Consider the following 24,225-nt stretch of genomic DNA (forward strand, 5'->3'; position numbering starts at 1 on the left):
TCTCGCAAGACTAGCCAGCGTTTCAATTTAAAAGCGTTACGTAACGCACAAGCAATTTTGTCCGTAGTCGAAACACGAAATCCGTGATGTGTGCAGCGTTGTCTGTACTCTCGGGCCTCCAGTAAACTTTTGAACGGTGGAGAAATTTCTTCCAGATTATATATGTTTCTGGAAAGTAGTTGACTCAAGTAACGAGCCTTTTCCACGCCTCTGCAGTAGATGTAGCGCACTTGTCGCGTAATTTCTCGCAGATGTAGCGTGAAACATTTGAGATCGGTTTCACCATCGAACCACTCGATTCCATGATAATTTCGCGAAAGCCAGTTATTCTCACGTCTTGACTTTTCGGGTAGATCGTCAAATGGATAGGGTGGCGAGATAATCCAGTGTCCGGCGATCGCCGCGTTAATCGCGACAACTGCGACTTCTTTCGGAATAAACTTTCCGTTGACATCACGGAAACCTTGTATGTCGATGGTCAGATCCATAGTTCAAAATGCACTCTCTATTTTTTCAAGCGAAGCGTCGACGTCTGTGTCTCGAGTGAAACTGAATCTCTCTCTTTTCACAAGACTTTACGCAGGAAAATGGCGATGGGTAAAATATATAGTGGTGGGATAAAAATAAAGTTAACCGGCAAAGTCGACGATGATTTGACGAGAGGAGTCGATTTCTAGAACATTATCGAACTCGGCGTAAACGATACAATTAACGGTAGTGGTAAGTGCTTTTTCAAATCGCACTTCTAATCGTAAACTGCCATGTTTCACAAGATTCCAATGGCCGGCACCATTGGCGGATAAGTCGGGTGTAAGATCAAAGGCGAAAAGTGTGAATCCTTCGGCGTAATCTTCTCTGCTTATGGAATTACCCTCGTTTAAAAAGTGTATGCCGGTTCCCGAAAAGAGAGTGTGATAAGCTTCGACGTAGAGTGGCTCGTCTCTCGAGAAGCTTGGCTGTAACGGTCTACTGGGAATTTGTATACCGTCGGCGTACAGCGAAAAGAAATTTATACCATAGTTTTTGAAATTAAACGGGTTTAATTTTCTATCGCCATTAAACGCTCTGTTATCGACAAAACCGACTATTAACCGTTTCGGCAGTTGACCGAGTATTACATTGTCTATCGATTCTCCTACGAGACCAGCGTGAATCGTAAATGTGTTAACTTCGACTCTCGTAAGGGGATATTTGGCGGTAGTTTTGCTCAACATTCTCGCATGCGCGAGTAAAATGCCAGGGCTTATTTTTGCTCTTCTCACGAGAAGACTGGCGTCTAGAATGCGTATTTTCGACGTCGAAGTATTTTCCATAAGGCAGAACGAATCCTTCGAACGAACGAGTCTCATTCTAACCTCCACACCGTTAATTAAAAATTTATCTTGATTGAAAACGTCGCAATGAAGATGACCTATGAGATCTAGCGCGTGTCCCTCGTGAATGTAACGAGCGCGTCTCACGAGAGCCGGATTTGGTGTTTCTGAATCTACGAGTGCGTCCATGAGTCCGGGGGTATCCATGTCCCACAGACACGAGGTCAGACGGGAAGTTTTTGCGGGTGAAGAATAATTTAACAACGCCTCTATGTACGCGCGGTACGCGTAGGCGTTGTTTGGGGGCGAGACGAGCTTTTGATTGAAATATACGTCGATTTGATTGAACATGGAATGCAGTAAATGATTTACAGGGCCTACTTTGAACGCAGGTCCGCCTGGTGTACTTGTTTGGCCGTCGCCACCGCCGCCTGCTAGGGGAGAAGTTTCTACGCGTATGCGAAGACTCAACATGGTGTGCGTGAGGTCCAGGTCCCCGTGACCGGGTATGACGAATTCTATAGGCGCGTCGTCCCCGAGGGAAGTTATGGGCTTGTAATAGATCCATTGCGAGCTCTCGATACTAGTTTGAGTGGGCGGTAATAAGAAGAAATCGAGTTCGCTCTTTAAACACTCACTCGAGTGCGTGTGCAGAAAAGACATGCTTATCCTCCTCCTCCGCTCCTTGAATTCTTGGTTCGTGCGCGCGCGACGATTAAGAGAATATGTCGGATACGCTGCCTTTCTTGACGCTAACTCGACGATGACGCTGTCTCGTAGTGGTAGATGACTTTCTGTTTACAGCACGAGTCTTCTTCTTCTTCTTCGATGATTTTTTGATCGTTATTCTCTTCCTCTTGCTCTTTGACGATTTTCTTTTGTCCGTTTGAGGACGACGACGTTTACGAACTGCGACGCGACTGTCGTGGTTGCCGAAGGGAAACTGAAACGCTGGATTTCTTGCGGTTACTTTATACCCCGATCCCTTCATCATGCTGCTTATCTTCTCCTGGGCTTTTCTTTTAAGATTTCCACTCGATTCCTTGAGGCGAGTTTTGAGCGCCTCCTTCAACGGCGTATCATTTTCGACATCTTGCATCACATTGATACCCGCGCGTAAAGCTTCTTTACCGACCGCTCGCGCGCCTCTACTTAGGAAAGGCAGCACCTTTCTGAATAATCCTCCGAGAAAACTACCGATTCCATGACCTCGTTGATAGGATGCTCCGACGAAAACTCGTGGAATTCCTCCGCCTCGTCCACTCTGATGTGAATCGTAATATTCGTAGTCCATGGCTCTGAATTTAATTTTTATTTTTTTCGACGACGATACACCGCGTTGTTACTGGAAACGTCTAAAGTGCAATGTCACCGTCAGCGTCCCGGATTCGAATGGTATATTTTTTCCGAGTTGATCTTTTATATCTATTTCAATCGTGCGGAAATTTGTTTTGCGTAATGGTATATAATGCAGCGGAGAGAAATGTTTCACCTGATTCGTTCCGTAAACGTCCACGTGATTATAGCGGTATGTCTCGACCGGCACTATTCGGAGAAGAGGTGTTTGCACGTCACCTGTTACATAAGGCTCGCAAATATCGCAATAAACGAACATTTTATCTGGAATACCGCGCTGCAAACTACAAGGTTCACGACTATAGAAAGCTGTTTCGCGCACACCTCTATTTTCGGTAATATGACCAAGTTTAATATAATTTGCAGTAAACGGTTTTTTGGAAATAGGATAAATTGCGTCGCGTCTGACAGAAAATTCGCCATAGTATTCGGGATTATTGAGAAGAGCATGACCTAAACCGAGTATTTGTAGAAGAGTATCGGAAACGCTCATATGATGTATCAGATCGCATTCGCTTGCGTTACAGGTAATGCTGATGAGGATTTTTCCTCCAGTCTTCTCTTGCTGATCCAAATAAAAGTGCGAGTCAGCTTGTTTGCACGCGGTATTAATCGCCGAGATAAGTTCTCTGGTATTTTTGTAAAGACCGTACCATATTGTGCCTTTCCTCACCAGCTGTGCTTCTTTCTCCCCCGGTTTAGTATCGAAGAAGAAGATTTCATTTTCATGATAGCGTAAGTGTGAAAGAGTACTGGGAAATTGATTCTCGCTAAGCGCTACTTCCCATTCGCCGTGTAAGTGTACATTTTGAGGTAATTCCGTAACGAATGACGAGGTTCTATTTTCTGGGAAATAGCGCATGCTGCTATTGCTCGGAAGAACCATGAGAAATTGGTCGTCCCTTATCTTGAAGAAGAGAAGTTAAATTCGAAGCGGGGATCCAAGAGTCGAACTTGCTGGGATAACCGCGCCAGCTAACTAATGCCTGTTTATTAGCTCCACGTCCCCTGGTCTTTATCACGCGATCGACGATAAACTTTTCTTCCCGCAAGTTTTTCTCAACTCTAGCTAATTTCTGTTCGTAAAAAATACCGTCTATGACCTCATCCGCTAAATCGCTCAGTTCGTACACGCGTGGTTTACGCCACTCGAGAACGCGGTGAATTCGAAATATCTCTTCACTCCACCTCGCCTCGTATCCTTTCTCGAAGGTAGCTTTTGTTCTACTGACGCGAACGAGATCTCCGACGCTGTATTTAGCTTTTCGTGCACGTTTCATTTTTTCGCTCTTCCTCCATCGTCGAACTATATTTTCGCGCGCGACACGAGCGTTTTCTCTCGTAACGACAGCCGGCTGCATTCTGATGGAGGAATGACGGGTGTGGTTGTAAGCGCTTACGATATCCTGCAAAACATCGACGTAGCGCCGCGTATTTTTATGCGTAAAATAGCGCCACATTCGCTCCTTCAACGTTCTGTTGAAGCGCTCGACGACGGCAGCTTTGACATCCGGATTACGGGCTACGCGAAAACGAATGTCGTTTTCTTCCAGAAACTTTTGCAACGGACGCCCGATAAATTCTTTACCTTTGTCCGTTTGTAAGTATACCGGTACGCGCCCGTCGCTTTTCGAGAGCACGCGCTGGAAAGCCGTCGTCGCGTGATTACTCGTTTTGTCTCGTAGCGGTTCTACCCAGGCATACTTACTAAGTACGTCTATAATCACCAGAAGATACGAATATCCGTCGTTGTAACTTTTGAGATTTCGGAGTTCGATCAAATCGGCCTCCCACAGATCGTCGATATTCGTCACGGTGTAATGCAACCGTGAAAATTTTCTGCGCGATGGACGATGCAACGTGTAAGCGTCTTGCGTTTCGAGCCAACGCGTGACTTCGTTACGGGAGAAATTCGGTTTAGCGGCGCGCGTCAGATTATCCGTTGCCGAATAGCCCGCGTAATGTCGCGGATCGTAGTAGAATTTTTCAAGTTCCGTCATTTCTGTTTACTCCAATCGAGTAAGCGTCTTTTCGTCGCCTGCTGCGAATCAACGGTACTTTTCGGTGTCTCTGTCGGTGTGGAACTCCTGGGAGGCTGAAATGTCGCGATATTCAAAGAACTAGCGGCTAATAATTTCTTATTTCTTACTAGTGCCGAGGGGACGTTTAAGACGCGAAGTAATCGTGCGAACTGAAGTCTCCTCGTTGCTTTCACGGTTTTTCTTTCGCGCATAGCCTCGTTTATCAGGTCGTCGATATTCGAATCTTTTATAACGCTGCCGTCTATAGTCACGACTCCATCTTCGTTCCAGCTAATTCTACTCGGATTTGCTTTATCGAACAAATACTTTAACAGTAAGCGAGCATTCGCGCGATAAGTTTTTGGTACGCCATCCAGTATTCTTTTAGCGCTTTTCGACATATCAAAATTACGCTCGTTCGACGTGACGGCAGTGACGTCATTTTTCGCCATAATACCGCTAGAGTGTGAAGCCGATTCGAGATTGCGCGTTGTCGTCGTTTCGTAGTCGACGTCGTCGTCGTTGTCGTCACGGCGAATATCGTTCTCCACATTTTCGTCCTCTTCATCGTTGCGCGCGTCCCGATTTCGCTTTCGCGCTACACGAACAAAGTGAAGATATCGCCAAAGTGCCTCTTTATAATTTTTCCATTTCTCCCCGACGTCAAGTGACAAGGGTGAATTAAGAATGTGACTCATCTCCGCATCGAGTCGCGATAGAGGTGTTCCAGGTGTACGCACGGAAATTTTGGCGTTCTCCGAATTTTCGCTGTTTTCAATCGTTCGTTCGCTACCGACGACGGCGAACGCAGTGGGGAGCGATTGTTGCGATAATTGGCGTTGCATTCTTTCGAGATTTTCCGTAGTGATCAAAACCATCTTCTTTGCCCTTTCCATAACGCGCGTTTTAATCTCTACCGCCGCCGATAATCCGCGACAGTAAAGCGGCTAATATAGGTCCGATAATATAGGGTAAGAATCCGCCTCGTTATACCAACAGCTTTCTTTTAGTCTTCAAATTACTGCATTTTGACGCGATGCGTCGCAGTGTCGCTTTGTATTTGCTCAATCGATTTTTTTCACGTCGCTCGAGCTGCACGTTACCTTTGAGCGTGTTGAACACACATTCGCAGATACACCGTATTAATTTATCGTCAGCGGTCCGTAAGAAGGTCGCGCGTTGATTTTTGTTCAAATACAACAACGCCTCGAGAAGACAGATATTTTTCTTTCCGATCGAGCGTCTGGCGTTTTTCGTCGCTCTGTCTGATTTCGCGTTATTTTCTTTCTTTTCCATCGCGAGAAAATTACACGACTGACCAGCGTGAGCGCTAGTGCGCGTCTTTTATACGTAACCGTTGGAAAATGATCTACGCGGTACGTAGACGAAATGTGCCGTATCGTCGGGAAAGATGCACGTTCGAAATCGATATTCGTCCGGAGTCGATTGTTTCAGATCGAATAATAGATATCCGTGCGGCCTCGACGTGGCGTCGTAGTATGCCTCTTCCAGAAACTTTGGATCGTTGGGAAAGACTTGACGCGCTAAATGACGAATTTGCGCACGATCGCGAGGATTCTTGAAAACCACGATGTAATTTGCATTGAGCGATATATTGCGTTGCCCGCGTCTTTGATGAAAAAGATTTTGCGAGATGAGAATTACGCTGAGATTCTTATGATGACTGCCTTTGGTAAAGAGATCCACGATCGCGTCGCTCGATGACGATTCTCTCATAAGATCGTCGATTATCACCAGTTTAGGGGAAAGCGGATCGGCGGAATAATCTTCCGGACGTGGCAATCCCTCGCGAAATTCAATTATATTTTTCTTCGTCGATGCTTCCTCGCGCGCGTCGTATTGTAATTGACGATAAGCCTCCTGCCACTCCGCGTAATAAAACAAAACTCTCTCGAAACGTACGTCGGACATGTGAGATAATTGTCGGAGAAAGGTTTTCACGAAGATTGTCTTCCCGCAACCGGTGGGTCCACACACGATCGACGTCCAGGGATGTTTCCAGCGCAAGTCCATTTTGCGAAATGATTGACTCGAATTCCGCGCGTGACTTCAAAAAAAATAATTTGAAGAGTAGAGGGCGGGAGGGGGTAATAAGGTAATCAACAGCGGCGGCGGCGGCGGCGAACGCGCGCACCAGCGTACCCCCGCAAACGCTCGCGCGAGCGAACATCACCGCGGCCGTTGATCAGCTGATTCGCGCGCCGCGGTGGGCATAAGCTTATCACCCATGTCTGAGCTTATTACGAATCCGCAGCAAGAGCATCGCGATCGACGAGCTTGTACGCGATGCTCCGAGCGGAGGATAAAAAGTGTGACGGAAAAATAAGTGCGGGGAAAAGGTGGGGAAAAATTATATGATACACAACTATTTACGCTTTAAATGTAAAAATATTTTATTTTTTCAGAAATTTTCTGAGGAAAGAAAGCATAAATTTTTAAAAATTTTATATTTAAACGCAGAGAATATATTTACATATTGCTACATTATATTTTTAGTTACATATGTACAAAAATCTTTTTACACTTACAACTATTTTTACAAAATTAAAAAACTATTTACAATATAATATGAGAACATTTTTTTTACCCTAACGTGGCAGAAAACTCGTTAGCCTAACTTAACATTAAATAAGAAGAAGGAAAAAAAGTTATTCACTCCACGTAACCGTACGAAAGTGAATAACAATTATTGATAAATCTACGTTTTACCAATACCGGTGCACACGTTTTCGTTTCTTCGCGAGTTATAATTTCGTGAAACGCGGTACGCCGAATTGCACTGAAACGCAGATTTATTGCCGTCCCCGCCGACGACGCTCCCTCTTCCTCTCCTCTACCCTCTCTCTCTCTCTTTGTATTATTAAGTTTTTAATACTATTGAAATTAACAAGTAAAGAATTCTTATAATTTAGAGTAATACCTTTTACTTTACACGACTCGACAGTGCGTCCGTCCGGCGTACGAACAATATAAGCGTAGAATTTTGGCCCACCCGACACGAACGACTCGATATAGCTTCCGCGACCATAGCTCTCGAGTTCGCCCGTCATGTCGCCGAGGAAGTTACCCGTTCGCGGTTCGTACTCGTTCGGATCGCCTGTACTTAAATATATACAAGAGTTGGTATCGTAATATAAAACGCGCCTATCTAATGCTTCTAAATATTCGTATAATTTTAGGCGCGTTTGTGCAGTCGTGTACGCCGCGATCACGACATTTGTCAACGGGGAAGCCACGACGGCCTCTTCTCGTAGCCGCCACGAAGCATATATCACTTCGTCGTTGACGGGTAATATGTCGATTATCTCGTGCTCGGGACTCGTGAGCAAAGTCATGAAACGCTGACAAGATCTCACGACCTCGGTCTTAGGCAAATTGGTTTGCTGGCCGAATTTCCCCCAGAAAGAATTTAAACAGAGTTTCGCGACCGAGCGCAGGCCAGGATTCCGGACGATATTGTCCTTTTCGAGAACAACACCCTCGGTTTCCGCGTATTCCCGCAGGTATCGTTCTTTCGTCTCGTCATCATGGCAATCGCTCGGCCACCCACTAGCTTCTTGTTTTAATTTTAAAAATGTATTTATGTATTCGGCGAACAAACCGCCCTGCCGAGTACCGGGGTCATATCGCGCAACTTTATATTGCCATATTTCGCTCACATTTGTCACGCGATATCCCTTCTCGACGGCTTTGCTCAATTCGACGGATACCCAAGTACCCTCGAATTCACGATCGGCGGGGTTATCGTGAGTGCACGCGGCCTGCGAGAACGTTTCGCAGCAACTACGGCATAACGCGAACAATAATTTTCCGCGTACGTGATATGGGAGTACCGGGTGAAAAAGATCGCGCGGTCCTTCGAGCGAATCAAAATTATAATTCGGTGCAGTTCCGATTAACGCTCGACATTCTTCACCGATCAAAATATCGGGGTGACCGATCGGAAAAGCACCGGTTTTCAATACGTACGGATACAGAGAGCATACGTCCACGTAACGTATTTTTTCCGTACCCCGAATTTCGCGTCGGGTGGCGATGTTCCCCGTGCGGCCTCCGTAAAACGCGTCGCGAGGATCGAGTGGCGCGTGTTTCAGTAATGGATGATTTTCTAGATAATCTTTCATCGCCTTATTTTCACGCAACTCACGGTCGAAAGCGCACTCCCACATCTCCGTCACGCGGTACCCCCTACTTCGAAGACGACATGTCATCGCGAGTGTTCGTTCGTAGCGCGCGTCGCTCGTGTCCTCGCGATTCGCGGTCGAAGGTATTCTATCGCGATTCACTTGAAAACATGTGGGACATCCGTGCCAAAAACAACCGTGAAATTGTAGTACGTGACGTCGCGTCTCGTTATCGTTGTCGTCATTAGTCGGCGTCTCGTAATACCCGTCAACGCGCGTGCCGTCGATTTTATGCTCGCGTCCTCGCCCTGCGTGAATTATGGGATGTCCGAGCTCGCGCTCCTTCCACACTAACCACTGTAGAGCTTTGCGCGAGTGATTATCGGCGAATCTATATCCCCTCGCAGGAATGACTCCTATCTCCTCCTTGCGCAGAAAGTTTTTGCGAAAAACTCTCATGCACGTGAAAGCGATAGTCGTGCATTCCTCGATGGACTGAAAGCCATGCACGCGCGTCGAAGAATATTCACGTCGTTACGGCAATATTTAATAATTTCACTTTGAAAGTTAAAAATAAAATTGTTACGCGTCATCTCCGCGTGCCACGAAAGAAACCATTCGCGTTTTTCCGGTTTCATATGCTCGGGAGAAAAATATCGTGTGTCGGGTATCGGACCGATATAATCTTGATTTTCGCGGGTGTTAAACAAATGTGGAAAAATGCCTTTATCCGAAGTATCCTGCAGCCCGAAAGCTTTAGGTAATTCGGATAATTTCATCGGCATATAATTTAAGCTATCGATAAATTTTGTATGTCCGACCGTCATCACGACAATTTTCGTTCCGTTTAAAATTACTTGTGACTCTTCGGTCTGTTCCGTATTTTCGACTAAATACTTCAGATAAATTGCGCGTCAAACGCTTTCGCATTATGCGCGATGCAAATAATTTTTTTGTAACATTTCGTTGTTCGCGTTGCAAAGTCGACGAACTCTTTTACAGGATTACGACGAAATATAAATTCGCGCACTCCGCACCAACGGCATCGCTCCGACATGTCGTCTATCGCGGCGCACGTTTCGCAAATCTGATGCGCGACGCAGAGAGTCGGTACGTGAATTTTCACGTTCTCCGTACCTTCGAGCGTCTCGTCTTGACGCGTTTCGAAATCATAGAACACGAATGCGACGCGTTCTTTTTTGCTGTTACGGTTGTTCGTTGCATCCGCGCCGACATTTTTGTTACCAAGCGATACCTCTCCCCGTGCCAGCGTAGTACTCGTACCCTCGCCCGGGTCTTCGTTTACGTCGGCATTACGTCTAAGAGGCCGCATAAAACATAAATGATTATCGGACTGCAACGGACAACACGTCTTGCAATACGAAACGCCGCATTCGTGTCACGAACCTCTCTTGACGAATCGCCCGCAACCTTCGCAAATTTTCACGAAACTGCAGACGCTCGCGAGCGATTTACCGTCGTAAGATTTTTGCGCGAGATGACGTTCGAAACACGAGTTTCCGAAAAACGCACTATTACACGTCGCGCACTTAACAATTTCCACTTCGGGATTCTCGCACGAGGGTGTGGCGTAACAACGCGGACATTTTTTGGAGCAGCGATGTCCTCTGTCTTTACGATACGCAGTGTTGCACGACACGCAAAATCTTTTTTGAGTACCGGCGGCAGCATTCAAATTTAATATCGGATTGTAATGGTGCGAACGCTCGTAATACATTATATTTAAACGGCACGTAGGTTCGCGTTTTAACGAGGCGAGGAATTCACTACCGTCGTACAAAGGATTCTCGCCGCTACCAAAGTTGCTGGAATTATATACAATTATGGCTATATTTTCATTTGCGAGAAAATGTTGAAAACGTGCGACCTCGGGAATTCCGCACCCGTCTTCGGGTATCGTAACACCGGCGTTCCTCACTAGTTCCAACGCTAATTCACGCTGAAGCGAGGAAGTCCGGCATCTTGCGGTATTCCCCCGTTACTTTGCGCGATCGAGCTCACGAGATCCCATATGTTTTCGGGAGTTAAGTCTTGTGCCGGGCGAAACGATAACCCCGCCGGACCGTGCGTTAGTTCCGCCGACTCCAACAATAATCCTACGTAATCTCCCGGCCCAGTCGAACGTAACGCATACGCGTGAATTTCGCGGAACGCGTTTTCTAGCCAACGCACGGTATCGTCGCCTTCGGGTATCGGACGTACTCGAAAACTGGCATCCCTACCGAGTATTCGGAAATTTCTAAACTGACGCGCGTTTTCTGCCACTAATTCGATAAAATTAAATTGCCCGACCTGGTGATGCTGCTGATACTGATGGTGATCCTGCTGACGTGCCTGTTCCCGATGTTCCTGTTGCTCCCTCTCCACGGGGGTATTTTCCTCCTCCCCCTCCACCTCTTCGTCTCTCTGCGATTGAGATCCGTCAGCGTCGGTAGCATCAGTATTCTCCCCCTCCTCCTCCTCCTCCTCTTCTTCGCTAGCACTCTGCGTTTGCAAATCATCATCATCATCATCATCAGTGTTCGGAGCAACAGCAGCGGTAGGACGGTCCGCACCACCTCCTCCCGACTGTACTAAAAAATTAAAAAAACTTAGTCTCATATAATAATGAATTATATTACGTTTAAAGAGTTAAAATTTTTTTACGACCGCGATAGAGCATACTAAGGTAACTCATCTTTAGTTGCTTTTATTATTAGCGTAGGTCGACGTTCTTTTTTAAATATTTGTCTCTTATTAATTTTCCGGAGACAAAGGTCGAACCGGGGAGTAAGAAACATCTAATGAGAAATAATTACTTGTGATTAGAACAACAAATAAATTACGGAAATAAAAATATAATAGATAAATATTATTACCTTCATAATCGTTAGGTGCGTATCTCTCGTCGTCGTCATTGTCATCGGTATCATTTTCATTCTCCTCCTCCTCCTCCTCCTCCTCCACCTCGTCCATCACCTCCTGCGACTCTTCTGCGTTTCGAACTTCTTCTTCTTGTTCTTGTTCTTCTTCCTCTTCCTCTTCCTCCTCCTCCTCCTCCTCCTCCTCCTCCTCGGATTCCATCAATATTCTGTCGATCGCCTCGTCGATGCCCGGAGTGAAAACATCATCTAATTGCGATTCTTCCCTTCCTGGTAAAATGTAACATTTCGTTATTTCTTTTATTCGCTGCTAAATTTTTATCTTAACTTATTTTTTGAAACTTACGTGGCGTAAACACGGCCGAATCGGGTGAGCTCACGATTCTCACCTCCTCTTCTTCTTGTTCTGCTTCTTCTTCTTCATCATCATCTAAAACAGTATAAATTATATTTTTTTATTATACTAATATTGTAAATGTTAGCTTTTACGTGTTATTATTAGTCTCTTACCAGAAGATAAATCGATGACGGGGATGTCTGCGGGTGGTGGTGCCACAATTCTAGCTCTTCCTATAAAATTTAATATTTATAATAATCGTTATTTTTAATAATTAATTAATTTTATTATTTCCAACTTACGTGCTGGTACTGCCTCCTCAGCAATGTCCTCTTCCGCACGACGTCTCTGTCCTCGTCGGACCGGTTGGACAGCGGCAATACGGTTCCCCACTATTAAATTAATTTAAATTTTAATAATAAACTCCGCTATATTAAAATTTTAAGGTACATATTTTATTTCTAACACTTACCTGTTCCTCCGTTACGACGCATGAATCGCGCTATATGGCCTCTTCCTGCATCTTCTTCTTCGTGACTCCAACCTCCACGCATTTCTAATATCTCCGAAATAATGTTCACCAGTCTTTCGTTTCTCCTGCAGTAACCCAGTTCATGCATAACGCATAACAGGGTACTGGAGCACTTAGCCGCGAAACGTTTGAAAAGTTTATAATTCGCCTCTTCGTCGTTTGTCACTGCTTCTACAAACTCCCGCTCATTAAACATTTCTACAAACACTTGCCCATTAAAGTGTTTGACCAAATTGCAACTCACTTTAAAAAATTCCACCAAAATTATACGAAGAGACATTTTTAAAGCACTTCACTTGACTGACTAACTAAGAGCGTGCAAGACGACTCCAGTACGATCGGACAAGTAAGGACTAACTCTCAGCTATAGTATTACAGGCTATTTATAGTTGAAAATATTTCCAAAAAAAACTTCTAAAATAATGGCGTGACAAAAATTGTCTAAGGCATTGGTTAGCAAATTTGAGGCTTTCCTCTGCCCTTCCTTACCGGTGGAAGGGAAAAGTTTTCGGAGAAAGGATATCTTATGCCATAAACCCTTTTCTGTCTTGTCCACAAAAACATATTCTTTTATCTAAAAGCTTACAAAGAATTCTTTATTCAAAATTTCTATTAATGTTTTATTCCAACATGTAACTAGAAGGATTTATTATCGCATCTCAGAAATTTATTGATTTATTGCTTCTAGTATAAAAAGAGATCAGTTAAATTTTACACAAAAACATATTTTTATCTAAGAACTTACGAAGAATCCTCCATTAAATTTTTCTACTAATACTATATATTCCATTAACTAGAAGGATTTATTACTACAATCCGGAAAATTTATTGATTTATTGCTCCCAACACAAAAAGAGATCGGTTAAATTTTACACAAAAATCTTTTTTATCTAAAAACTTACAAAAGATCCTCTATTGAATTTTTCTACTAATGTTACATGTACCAACATATAACTAGAAGGATTTATTACTACTACAACTCGGAAAATTTATTGATTTATTGCCCCCCCGACATAAAAAGAGCTTGGATAGATTTTTGTTGTTCCTTTATTTCTTAGAAATATTTTTATTTAAAATTTAAAAATTTTTTAACTATTACACTCTTTGTATAAAATTTTTAGCCGATCACTTTATTAACAAATTCTCTTAGCTCCCTATAAACTCCCTATATATCAGAATTTATAGTTTAAACTATCAAAATCTAGAAAAGTCTAGAAAAATCTAGAATTTTCTAATTTTTTATCGGCGCGCGCAAACTAATTTTTCTAAACCGTTACAAGCGAAGTTAACATTTTGACTAACGTTACGAAGTCAAAATCATTCGAGTCCCATCGTTCGAAGCGACAAGTTTGCCAGTGAAAAAGTATAACTCTCTCATCTGACTTTTCGATTAGTGTGTGTGTGTGTGTCAGCCGATATTACGAAGAAATAAGAACAATGGCTAGTCACAGAGAAGACGCTAATAATTCTGAGAAGCGGATGTTCACTCGCGATATTCCTGATAAACGGATTCCCGATAAGGGACGCGACTTCGAGGGAAGAAACGAGCAATTACATATGCTGCTATTGACAACATATGGACTCAACAGCTCCCATACGAAGAGAATTCATGTGGGTTTGCAAGCAACATCCGAGGGAGTTTTCGTGCCGCTGGTCAAATTAACCGGCAACTGTGCGGACGGCGTTTATTTCGACGAGAAATCGTGGCAACAGTTTCAAGAGAACATGGGACTCGTGAGCGAATATTTAAATGGAGAAAACAAATTGAAGCCGAATTCTATCTCCATTAACAATATCTCCGTCAATTTTACTTCGGCCTACGGAGCAAGATCCATATTACTGGCGTACAAGGAAAACGAGGAGAATACTTCCACCAGGACGGATCAACGAACAGACGAGGAAAATTGTCCACCGACGAAGAAACGAAAAACATATGCAGTGGCAATTGTGATGCAGGAGCCTACATTTCTTGGACTGAAAAATATTGCGAAATGTATCGATGCACATTTAACACATTTAAAATCAGTGGCTGATAATGCTAACAATTGCGCGCGTTATCTTATTAAAGAAATAGAGTTAAATCTTCCTAAAAGTTATATAAATGAAGATATTGTGAAATTAACTCTCAGAGGAAATTACAACGACATCGAGCGTAATGTACCTACGCAAATAACCGATTTAACTTTCCTCGATATGTATTTTAATATGGTTTTTTTTAGAACTTATTTTGCTGCGCTTTACCGAAATCCGTCGTATAATTTTGTCGAATCGCGGATTGTAAATTTTATAAAATTATTGTTTGAACAATTTGTATTTTTCCCATGAAGAAGAATTTGTAGCAATAAACATTTTTTGTAACTTCTACTTTCTTCTATTTTTCTTCAATCCTCACGTTCTCCGCAACAAATTCCTTTTCTCTTATTTTTTCAGGATTGGTCAAAGTCTACCTCGTAAATTTTTCAAATGCGCTAAATAATAAAAACTTTTATTTAAAACGGAATAATTTCGTCACGTCACGTACGAACCTGTCCGTTCCTGTTTTACAACCTCATTTCCGCTGGAAATAAGTCTTACCTAGGCAAATCTTAGAAACCAAGCGTATTTGATTATTTTGAAAACTCTTTGTTCAGCCCCAAGTCCTAAAAGAACACGGTCATAAATTATAAAAACTTTTCGATGCAAAAAAGGGTTGGGTTGCGTCACGTTTCGGTACGACGGTCATAAATCATAAATACTTTTCGATACAAAAAAGGGTTGGGTTGCGTCACGTTTCGGTACGGGTCAGGTCGTTTCTGTCTTTACACCCTTCCCCCTCCCCTTTCGTGGCAAGACACTCTTAAAAATTCCACTTTCCGTTTTCGGCATCTTAGCATCATATCCTTATTTGAGCTTAGCGTCGTCTACCACGTGCCCCACCAAAATGGCGCTGGTCGGCTCTTCCGCTATTTTCCCGCGTGACTTCCGCGTCGTCCACCACGTGCAGGCCCAAAAAGACGCCGGGCACTTTAGGCGGGGGCAGCCAATCAGACGCTGGGTAGGTATGGGATATCCAATCAAAACGCGCCATTTAGTTACTATTTTGAATCCGACATTTTTGTTTCGTAGTCGTCCACCACGTGCAGTCCCAAAAAGTCACTAGGCACTAGACACCCTAGGCGCGGGAGAGCCAATCAGACGCTTGGTAGGTATGGAGTATCCAATCAAAACGCTCCATTTGTAGCCGCCATTTTTGACTTGTAATCTCCCACCACGCGCTACCCCCTCAATGCCGCCAGACACCTCAGGGGGGAGGGCCAATCAGACGCTGGGTAGGTATGGGGTATCCAATCAAAACGCGCCATTTAATTACCTCGTTACCCCCACCCCTCACGCGGCAGCCAATCAGAGCGCTCCGAGGTCACGTGGGCAGACCGTCTGGCCACGCCTCTGGCGCCGGAGGGGTCGGTGGTGGGGGTTTGTTTTGACGCCCCATACCTACCCACTTACTACTCCCGATTATCATTTTCAAGTAAATTCATAAATTTATTTTAATATTCCCTATTCTTACTTTAATTATTGTTTCCTAGACTTGTGATTCCTTCATTTCCACTCCCAAACCCCATCCTTGCAGAGGCCAATATGGGCAACACATTCTGTTTGCTGAAAGATAAGAAACGTACACCAGTCAGCAGACTACATAACAAAGTGGCAATGAATATCGAACAGGTCTGTCGAAAGCGTTGATGACAGATTAACGGTAAACACCACAGTACCTTTGCTAGTGCAGACAATGTCAGTACATAGCTGGTACAAACAGCACATATGCTTCGTAGTACAGCAGCTTTGACAAACCTACTCTTGGTTTGTCGCGTCAATCTGTCGTCGTATTGTTAATGATAGATCTGCTCGATGTTAAGAGTCGTCTACAATACACGGAGTAAGCGTAGAGTAACGAGTAAGAGTAGGCAGGAGTAAGCATTAGCATGTTGTGTTGACAGGCTGTGATGCTTATTCCTGCCTACTCTTACTCCTTACTCCACGCTTACTCCGTGTATTGTAGACGACGCTTTACAATGTCATTTCAACTTTTGCTTACAATTTGGGCACACTCCAGAACACAGTAGGCTCAGAATTTGGCAGCCTCACTCGGCAGGGAATTGTTCTCCGGCTGTTAACATTCTGCAAGCGAATGGTTGGGTGGGAAGCTGGAACAAGAAAATTAATTCAAGGAAAGAATCGGTCCAACATTTACAATTACAAAGAGCACATAGGATACATAATCTTTTATTTTACGAGAATATTAAGTGCTTTCCATTTACATCAAAACTCAGATAAATCTCACTTCTATCTTTCTTCAACATGTTGAAGAAAGACAGAAGTGAGATTTATCTGAATTTTGATGTAAATGGAAAGCACTTATTAGCTACTTATCTGATATGTATTTGTCTGATCTCCATTTACTTCTTTACTTATACACAATATTTATTATTTGACAGTTTGACACATATGCACGCACATGTCCGACTACGAGCTATACACACTACTGGAACAGTGTTACAAACCCGTAGAAATTATTACGACGCCCTTAGGGATTTTCGTTGGTACCAACGTTATCCCCTCTACTTTTTCGGGAAATTGTCGTGTAACCGGTTCATGGAGTACGAGCGGATGCTCGTGAATAAATTCAATCGGCCGGTAAAAATACTTCGCGCGGACAATGGCACCGAATACTGTAATAAAAAGATGCGCGAGTACTTGGCGTCCAAAGGTATAGTGATGGAGAATACAGCTCCGTACACCCCAGCTCAAAACGGTCGAGCGGAGAGGGACAACCGCACGATTGTCGAGTGCGCGAGAACCATGCTTCAATCGAAGAAGTTACCCTTGAGTCTGTGGGCGGAAGCCGTAGGTGCCGCAGTGTACACGTTGAATAGAGCTGGACAGTCGGGACAGGGCGGAAGTGGCACGCCGTACGAGGGATGGATGGGCAAGAAGCCGAACCTGAATCACATGAAGATCTTCGGGTCGGAGGCCTATGTTCACACTCCAAAGCAACTCGTGAAGAAATTCGACGCGAGGTTGAGGAAGATGATCCTGGTGGGATACCAAGGGGACTCCAACAATTACAGGTTGTATGATACAGAGAAAAAGACTGTATCTGTTTCCAGAGATGTTGTATTCCACGAGTTCGTGGGTATCAATGACTTCCAAGAACCAGTGTCGGAGGTAACGATCAAATTACTCAAGGCGGACAATGCGGAGGACGACGAAGTCACAGACGACAACGAGGATCTCGACGAGACGTCGATCGAGGACGAGCTCGATGATATAGTAATCGAGAACGAAGACTTCGGTGACGCAGCAGTCGGTACAGCAGGTACCAGTGGAGAAGCAAATGGTAATGCAGGTGGGGCGAGAACAGCTGCCGAGAAGGCAGGTCACGCCAAGGCCAGGGTTGTGAAAACTCCTACCAAAGGATCTACACCACAGTCGGTAACCGAGGCTCGTTCGCTAAGAGATAGAACGACTATCGAGCGACCGCAGAGATATCGAAGTGATGCTGCAAGTTCTAAGCAGCGTCAGGCGAATTTTGTCGAATATAATATTCCGACAACTTTCAGGGAAGCAATGACGGGGTCAGATGCATCGAAATGGTGTGAAGCCATCAAAGAAAAGCTCAAGGCGCACGAAGACAATCGTACGTGGACGATCGTGTCAAGAGTCTCGAAGAAAAAGACAATAGATACGAAATGGGTGTTCAAGATCATAAGGGACACTGACGGAAGCGTGCTACGCTTCAAGGCGCGCCTTTGTGCGCGTGGATTTCTTCAAAGAGAAGGGATAGATTACACGGAGACATTTTCTCCCGTGGTGAGGTACGATTCACTACGTGTTCTTCTGGCGGTCATCACGCAAGACGATCTCGAGTTCGTGCAGTTCGACGTCCGGACGGCATTCCTGTACGGAGAACTGCAAGAGGACATCCATATGAAGATTCCAGAGGGACTCTTCGACGGTAAAGAAGATAGTGAGAGTGTCGGGTCCGTGTGCAAATTAAATAAATCCCTGTATGGGTTAAAACAAGCACCTTGGTGCTGGAACGAGAAGTTCTCAAGTGTTCTAACCAAATTTAACCTAAAAGAAACCGACGCAGACAAGTGCATATTTGTCGGTATTTACAAAGGAATTCTGGTCTATTTAGCGTTGTTTGTCGATGATGGTGTGATTGCTGCGAAGTCAAGGGCAGTGCTTCAATCAATTGTAAATTCGTTGAGCAAAGTTTTTGATATTACCGTGGGTGATTGCAGCTGCTTTGTCGGGCTACAAATATGTAGAGATAGGAGTAACAGATCGATGTTTATTCATCAGCGCGCGTACGTAGAGTCTGTGATTGAGAAATTCGGGATGAAAGATTCAAAAGGTGTATCGGTACCGGCCGATCCTAATGTAGTATTATATCCTGTAGAATCAGATAAGGAATTAGAGAAAAGCGTGCCGTATCTCGAGGCCGTAGGGTCTTTGATGTTTTTGGCTATCGTGTCTCGCCCTGACATAGCGTACGCCGTCAATACTGTTAGTAAGTACCTGAATCGACATAGCAGGAGCCACTGGCAGGCTGTGAAACGCATTTTCGCGTATCTAGTCACTACTGTAAATGTAGGTATAGAGTATAGCGCCTCTGATGACAAACTAGAGTTAGTAGGTTTTTCAGATGCCGACTACGCAGGAGACGTAGAGACGCGAAGGTCGACGACGGGCTACGTGTTTATGTTAGCGAACGGAGCGGTAACGTGGTCGTCTCAACGACAGAAATTGGTGTCCATGAGTACGACTGAGTCAGAATACATAGCCGCGTCATGCGCAGCTAGAGAATCTATGTGGCTGAGAAGTCTGTTAGATGGTATCGGACATCGATGTGTAAAACTAACTGTATTACATGTCGATAATCAAAGTACAATTCGCCTAGTCAAAAACCCTCAGTATCATAAGAGGACTAAACATATAGATGTTCGATACCATTACATACGAGAGAAAGTAGAAGATAGCGAAATCGTTGTGGAGTATGTAAGGTCGGAATGTCAACGAGCTGATGTATTTACAAAGGCTCTCGCAAGAGACTTGTTCAAAAGAATGTGCACGAGTATTGGACTTTGCGAGAAGTAAGACGAGTTGTGAAACGGCGGAAGTGTTGGAGAAAATGTTTCAACACTTGTTTTGAAACACGCGCATTGTGTGGCGCTACTGTAGACAATTTCGGTTCGACCAGAGTGAAGCGCGTCACCGGAAACGCATGAACAGCGCTCGTTAGTTGAACTCAATCCGCTGTGCGAGAAACACGTTCCATTTTGTAAAACTTACCTTTACGCAAATATATTCAAAGTATAGTGGCAAATTCTTTCCTTGACTTCTTTCTTGCTCTCGAGCTAATAAATTATCGTGCTAAAGTTAACAGTAATACTATAACCAACTTATATATATAAGTTGGTTAGTATTACTATACATATATTACTACATATTTAGTATATAGTAATACTATAACCAACTTATATATATATAAGTTGGTTAGTATTACTATACATATATTACTAAATATTTTGTACAAATTATAGTTTTGATGGTTCGACGCATTCATGCATGCATCACATGCATGTGACTGCTTCTTCTTCTTTTTCTATTTATATTGGCTCTTGCCTCTTTTCAGAGGACAATACGGCCAGATTTGACCACTGTTTGTGTAGCTGATTTTGAGTGGTGATGCATGCATATTATATATGTATATATATATATATATATATATATATATATATATTAACCTTCCGTCTGACAACGTTATTTGGGATCTTTCGATTGATAACGTGGATCTGTCGTCTTTGACATTATTTTCCCATAACCTTAAAGTATTTTAGAAAATCTTAAAAAATTCATAAAACATCTGTGTGTTAACATTGTAGATAACAATTTTATATATAGTCATTTCGATAAACATCGTTTATTTAATATTTCTTGGCGGGCTTGCAAATTTTACGAGCAGATGTTGTTTTGGCTCGAACGCTGGTGACGGTCAAACGGACCCTTATGAAAAAGTAGTACTAGTTTTAATACTGGAAAAAATATTGGTGAAAGTACTGGAGACATAAGTACTTAAAGTACTACTAAATTCGACCATACTGACTCCGTCAGTACTCCTTCCCAGTACTCATCCAATACTCATTCAGTATTCCCTTCAGTACTTCCTCTAGTGTGTACTCCCTCCAGTACTTCCCCCAGTACTCCCTCCAGTACTCCCCCCAGTACTCCCTCCAGTACTCCCTCTAGTACTCTTTTAGTACTTATCGAATAATCGTGGGATATTAACGTGTGGTAAGGCGCAGTAGGGGAGAGTGGGCACCCTTGAACCACGTTTTTTCAAATCACATTAAAAATGATTTTTAATAACTTCATTATAATATAAATGAGACTATTCGATGTTTAATATAATAAACTTTGTTTGTAAATGATTTAAGAAGTAAATTTTCAGAAATATTTTGCAAAAATAATGATATTTTAAAATGCTGCGTTTGTCACAGTGGACCCCACGCGTGGGGTCGATTGAGCCATAGCGTAGGGTACACTGTGACATGTAATGTGAAAGGTAGGGTACCCTGTGACGCGTAGAAGAGATCTGTTTAAATCCTGTTTATTACAAATCTTTGGTCAATTGAAAAACCAAGACGCTAGAGAACCAATTTATCAATAATCGTGTCATATTTGTTTTATCAGATGACCTAAGAAATTGAAAACTGAAAACAAAGTCCTATAACCTCACTTTTTGTTGTAACCTAGCAGAGAACAACGAATATTGCCTCACAGCGACTCGATTACATGTGATCTGTAACTAAAGGGTGAAAAAAAGAGAAAATGAAAGTGTGGATATGATTAATTATCGATGGAAATTATTTCATTTTATAGGAAAATTTAGGCACTAACATTTACTATTCCGCGATCGGAACACACTACGGAAACTCGCGCTGTCACGTAGGTAGGTTAGATAGTTCTGTAAGCGTGGCACAGAGGACCCCACCAATCTGCGTCACATTGGACCCCACTGAACATCGATATTATTTATCGTAAATATTTCAGATACAGAACAATTAAACGTTTTTTGCGCACGTTGGTATTGAACCTAGATCCCGACGAACGTCTTATGAATTTTTTTTTAACTGTAGAATCCCTAGAAATCCATACATATCAAAAAGTTATGACAAGTAAAAATTTACTTTGCAAGGCTCCAATTACCCATCTGCCTTTAACTAAAGTATATATGCTTATTTCGGCATAATTTTTTGATGGAAGTTATATGTTTTGAAAACGAAAGTTTTCATACCCACCGTCACTATTTTGCAGAACGTTAATACAGAAAACTCGCACTGTCACATTGGACCCCGTGGCTCAAGGGAGCCCACTCTCCCCTACTTACGCAGTACTATCCAAGTAGAACAAAAAAGTCAAGATGATATCAAAATAACGTCATATTGATAGTTTAGTGTGTTAATTTAGTATTTTATTAATTTATTATGTCCAAGATACGTTACGAAAAAGTAGTACTAGCATTCAGTACTCAGTACTGAGTGATCAGTATATACTCGTAGTATTGACACTATTAGTATGTTAATACACATGAATATTGCAGAATGGTCAGTACTGTGCCTATTAGTTTCTTACAGTACTGGCAGTACTATCATGATAGTACTCCGAAAATTAATCTGATAAAGTACTGACCACTTCAATACTTTGAAGTACTAATGAGTATTATTGCTTGTAGTACTGCCAGTACTGTAAGCACTGACAGACACAGTACTGACCATTCTGCAGTATTCATGAGTATTAACATACTAATACTCTCAATACTACGAGTACTGATCACTCAGTACTGAGTACTGATTGCTAGTACTACTTTTTCGTAAGGGGAGAGCTAAGAAATTGTTAGGTTAACTGCAGGTATCATACCGTTCCGTATTGCTTTGTAACTACAATCAAACTTTATAATTACTACAACCAAATGAGTAACCAAATAATATTGTTTAGTTAAGGTGATGCTGGAGTCGTCTGTTTTACCGGCATTTTTTGCCGTCACGTAGCGCCGTATTAATTTGACAGAATTAAAATTTCTTTTCCAGAATTGCAATACATACATCAATGATTCAGGGAAACTTCGATTTTACATAGAAAACGAGAAAAAATTACGGAAGTACAGATTTCCTTATCTACTTTTATCCTAATATGGCGTCTCGAGTTGCGGCGAGCTGTCAGCTCATCACAAGATGTGTTTCATATAAAAGATATACCATTGATACGAACGCGAAAACAAGCTTCCCTGAATTGCACAACAAGAAAAACATTGATAAACCCCCCAAATCAAGATTTGGAAGCGTAATATAAAAGTATGATGTCGGTGTGCATCGTGCGTATGTGTGCGTGCAATGTAGCGTGCTATCCTTGTCTATATCTTTGTCTATACAAGGACAGATATAGTCGATAACATATAGAAAATGGTAATTTTGTCGGTTATACAGACGGCTCCAGCATCACCTTAACTCAAAAAATTTACCAAATTTTGCTTTGTCAACCAAAAAATTATTACATTTTGCTATCGTAACAAAATTATTTATTATCTGTGAACAACTATATTTTTTTGTTACCATTAGTATAACTTTTCTCTCAGTGTAATTCTCAGATCTCAAGACGAATATAAACTCTAGCAGAGGCCCTTGTACTTTTTTGACTAATGTCTGTCTTCAAATATGGCGTTCCAATGAGAATCTCTTAAGGGCCCCGCTCGCTGGACCGGACTCCTCGCCTCGATCCTCCCTCTCGGACGCTAGCTGCCGCAACTCTACATTTCCTGGCGGTGAGCTCTCCCTGGTGATCCGACTTTCGCTCGGTTGGTCTCCAGAACACGCGCCGCAACGATCAATCCGTCAAGAAAGAGGTAACGGACTCGACACATTCAAAGAAACGCAAGCAAGTGCGGCCATGACACCTAACGAGTGAGGAAGGAGGCGGGGGCTCTTTGAGAGTGGCGACTCGCGCGTCGCGCCATCTAATGTGAAACGATCGGGCGTTGTAAAACGCGAAAAGAATTCGACCGCAATATCTGAACAAATTATTTAATTTTTAATAAGTCCAATTATTAATATTTATTTTCATAATTGAACGTATTTTTTATTTTGATAAATGTAAATACAAATATCTTATTGTATTAATATTTAATATTAATAATTTAATTAGTTGCTTAATTTAACTTCTTGTTTAATAAATAAGTGGATGCAGTACTGAAAATGTACCTATTATATAATATTTTAATTTTCAAAATTGTCAAATTACAAACAGGAATTTTGTTGTGACTTTTACAGTTATAAATTAACTATTTAATGGAAATGGAAGCCTAAAAAAATTAATATTGTAACGCAATTATTATAATGCTCAAATCATAAAATATTTACATTATCCATGTCTGCCAATATAATTTTTTATTCATATTGCATTCTATATAATGGCAATGTTATTATATATGTATGTGTATGTATGTGTATTTATTGTGCTTTCCCACAGGGTTTACAAGGCGTTTTTTTTTTAAATGAGGAACGTTCCCAAACCTCTTACAAACTCCGAACTCAGAA

The 24,225-nt window shown here is 42.6% G+C and overlaps 3 protein-coding genes and 1 pseudogene across 3 annotated transcripts; 1 reads left to right on the forward strand and 3 right to left on the reverse strand.

The window, feature by feature from the left end:
- Positions 1-629: 629 nt before the first annotated feature.
- LOC139784849 (uncharacterized protein F54H12.2-like) lies at positions 630-1,976 on the reverse strand. Its single transcript, XM_071724027.1, has one exon. The coding sequence runs from the start codon at positions 1,974-1,976 to the stop codon at positions 630-632; it is 1,347 nt and encodes a 448-aa protein (XP_071580128.1).
- A 1,559-nt stretch (positions 1,977-3,535) lies between these two features.
- Positions 3,536-4,669, reverse strand: LOC139784851 (uncharacterized). Its single transcript, XM_071724028.1, has one exon. The coding sequence runs from the start codon at positions 4,667-4,669 to the stop codon at positions 3,536-3,538; it is 1,134 nt and encodes a 377-aa protein (XP_071580129.1).
- A 1,365-nt stretch (positions 4,670-6,034) lies between these two features.
- LOC139784852 (uncharacterized) lies at positions 6,035-6,724 on the reverse strand. The gene has a single exon (XM_071724029.1). It carries the CDS (start codon positions 6,722-6,724, stop codon positions 6,035-6,037), a length of 690 nt encoding a protein of 229 aa, XP_071580130.1.
- A 7,299-nt stretch (positions 6,725-14,023) lies between these two features.
- LOC139784853 (uncharacterized) lies at positions 14,024-14,867 on the forward strand (annotated as a pseudogene).
- Positions 14,868-24,225: the final 9,358 nt, after the last annotated feature.

The sequence above is a fragment of the Temnothorax nylanderi genome, unplaced genomic scaffold (genome assembly GCF_030848795.1).
Source record: "Temnothorax nylanderi isolate EJ_2023f unplaced genomic scaffold, tnyl_v1.0 TNYL_tig0690_pilon, whole genome shotgun sequence".
Taxonomy (NCBI): domain Eukaryota; kingdom Metazoa; phylum Arthropoda; class Insecta; order Hymenoptera; family Formicidae; genus Temnothorax; species Temnothorax nylanderi.

What these genes read in the sequence shown, in the direction of transcription:
- LOC139784849 (XM_071724027.1), bottom strand. Translation starts at nt 1,976, where the DNA reads ATGTCTTTTCTGCACACGCACTCGAGTGAGTGTTTAAAGAGCGAACTC.
- LOC139784851 (XM_071724028.1), bottom strand. Translation starts at nt 4,669, where the DNA reads ATGACGGAACTTGAAAAATTCTACTACGATCCGCGACATTACGCGGGC.
- LOC139784852 (XM_071724029.1), bottom strand. Translation starts at nt 6,724, where the DNA reads ATGGACTTGCGCTGGAAACATCCCTGGACGTCGATCGTGTGTGGACCC.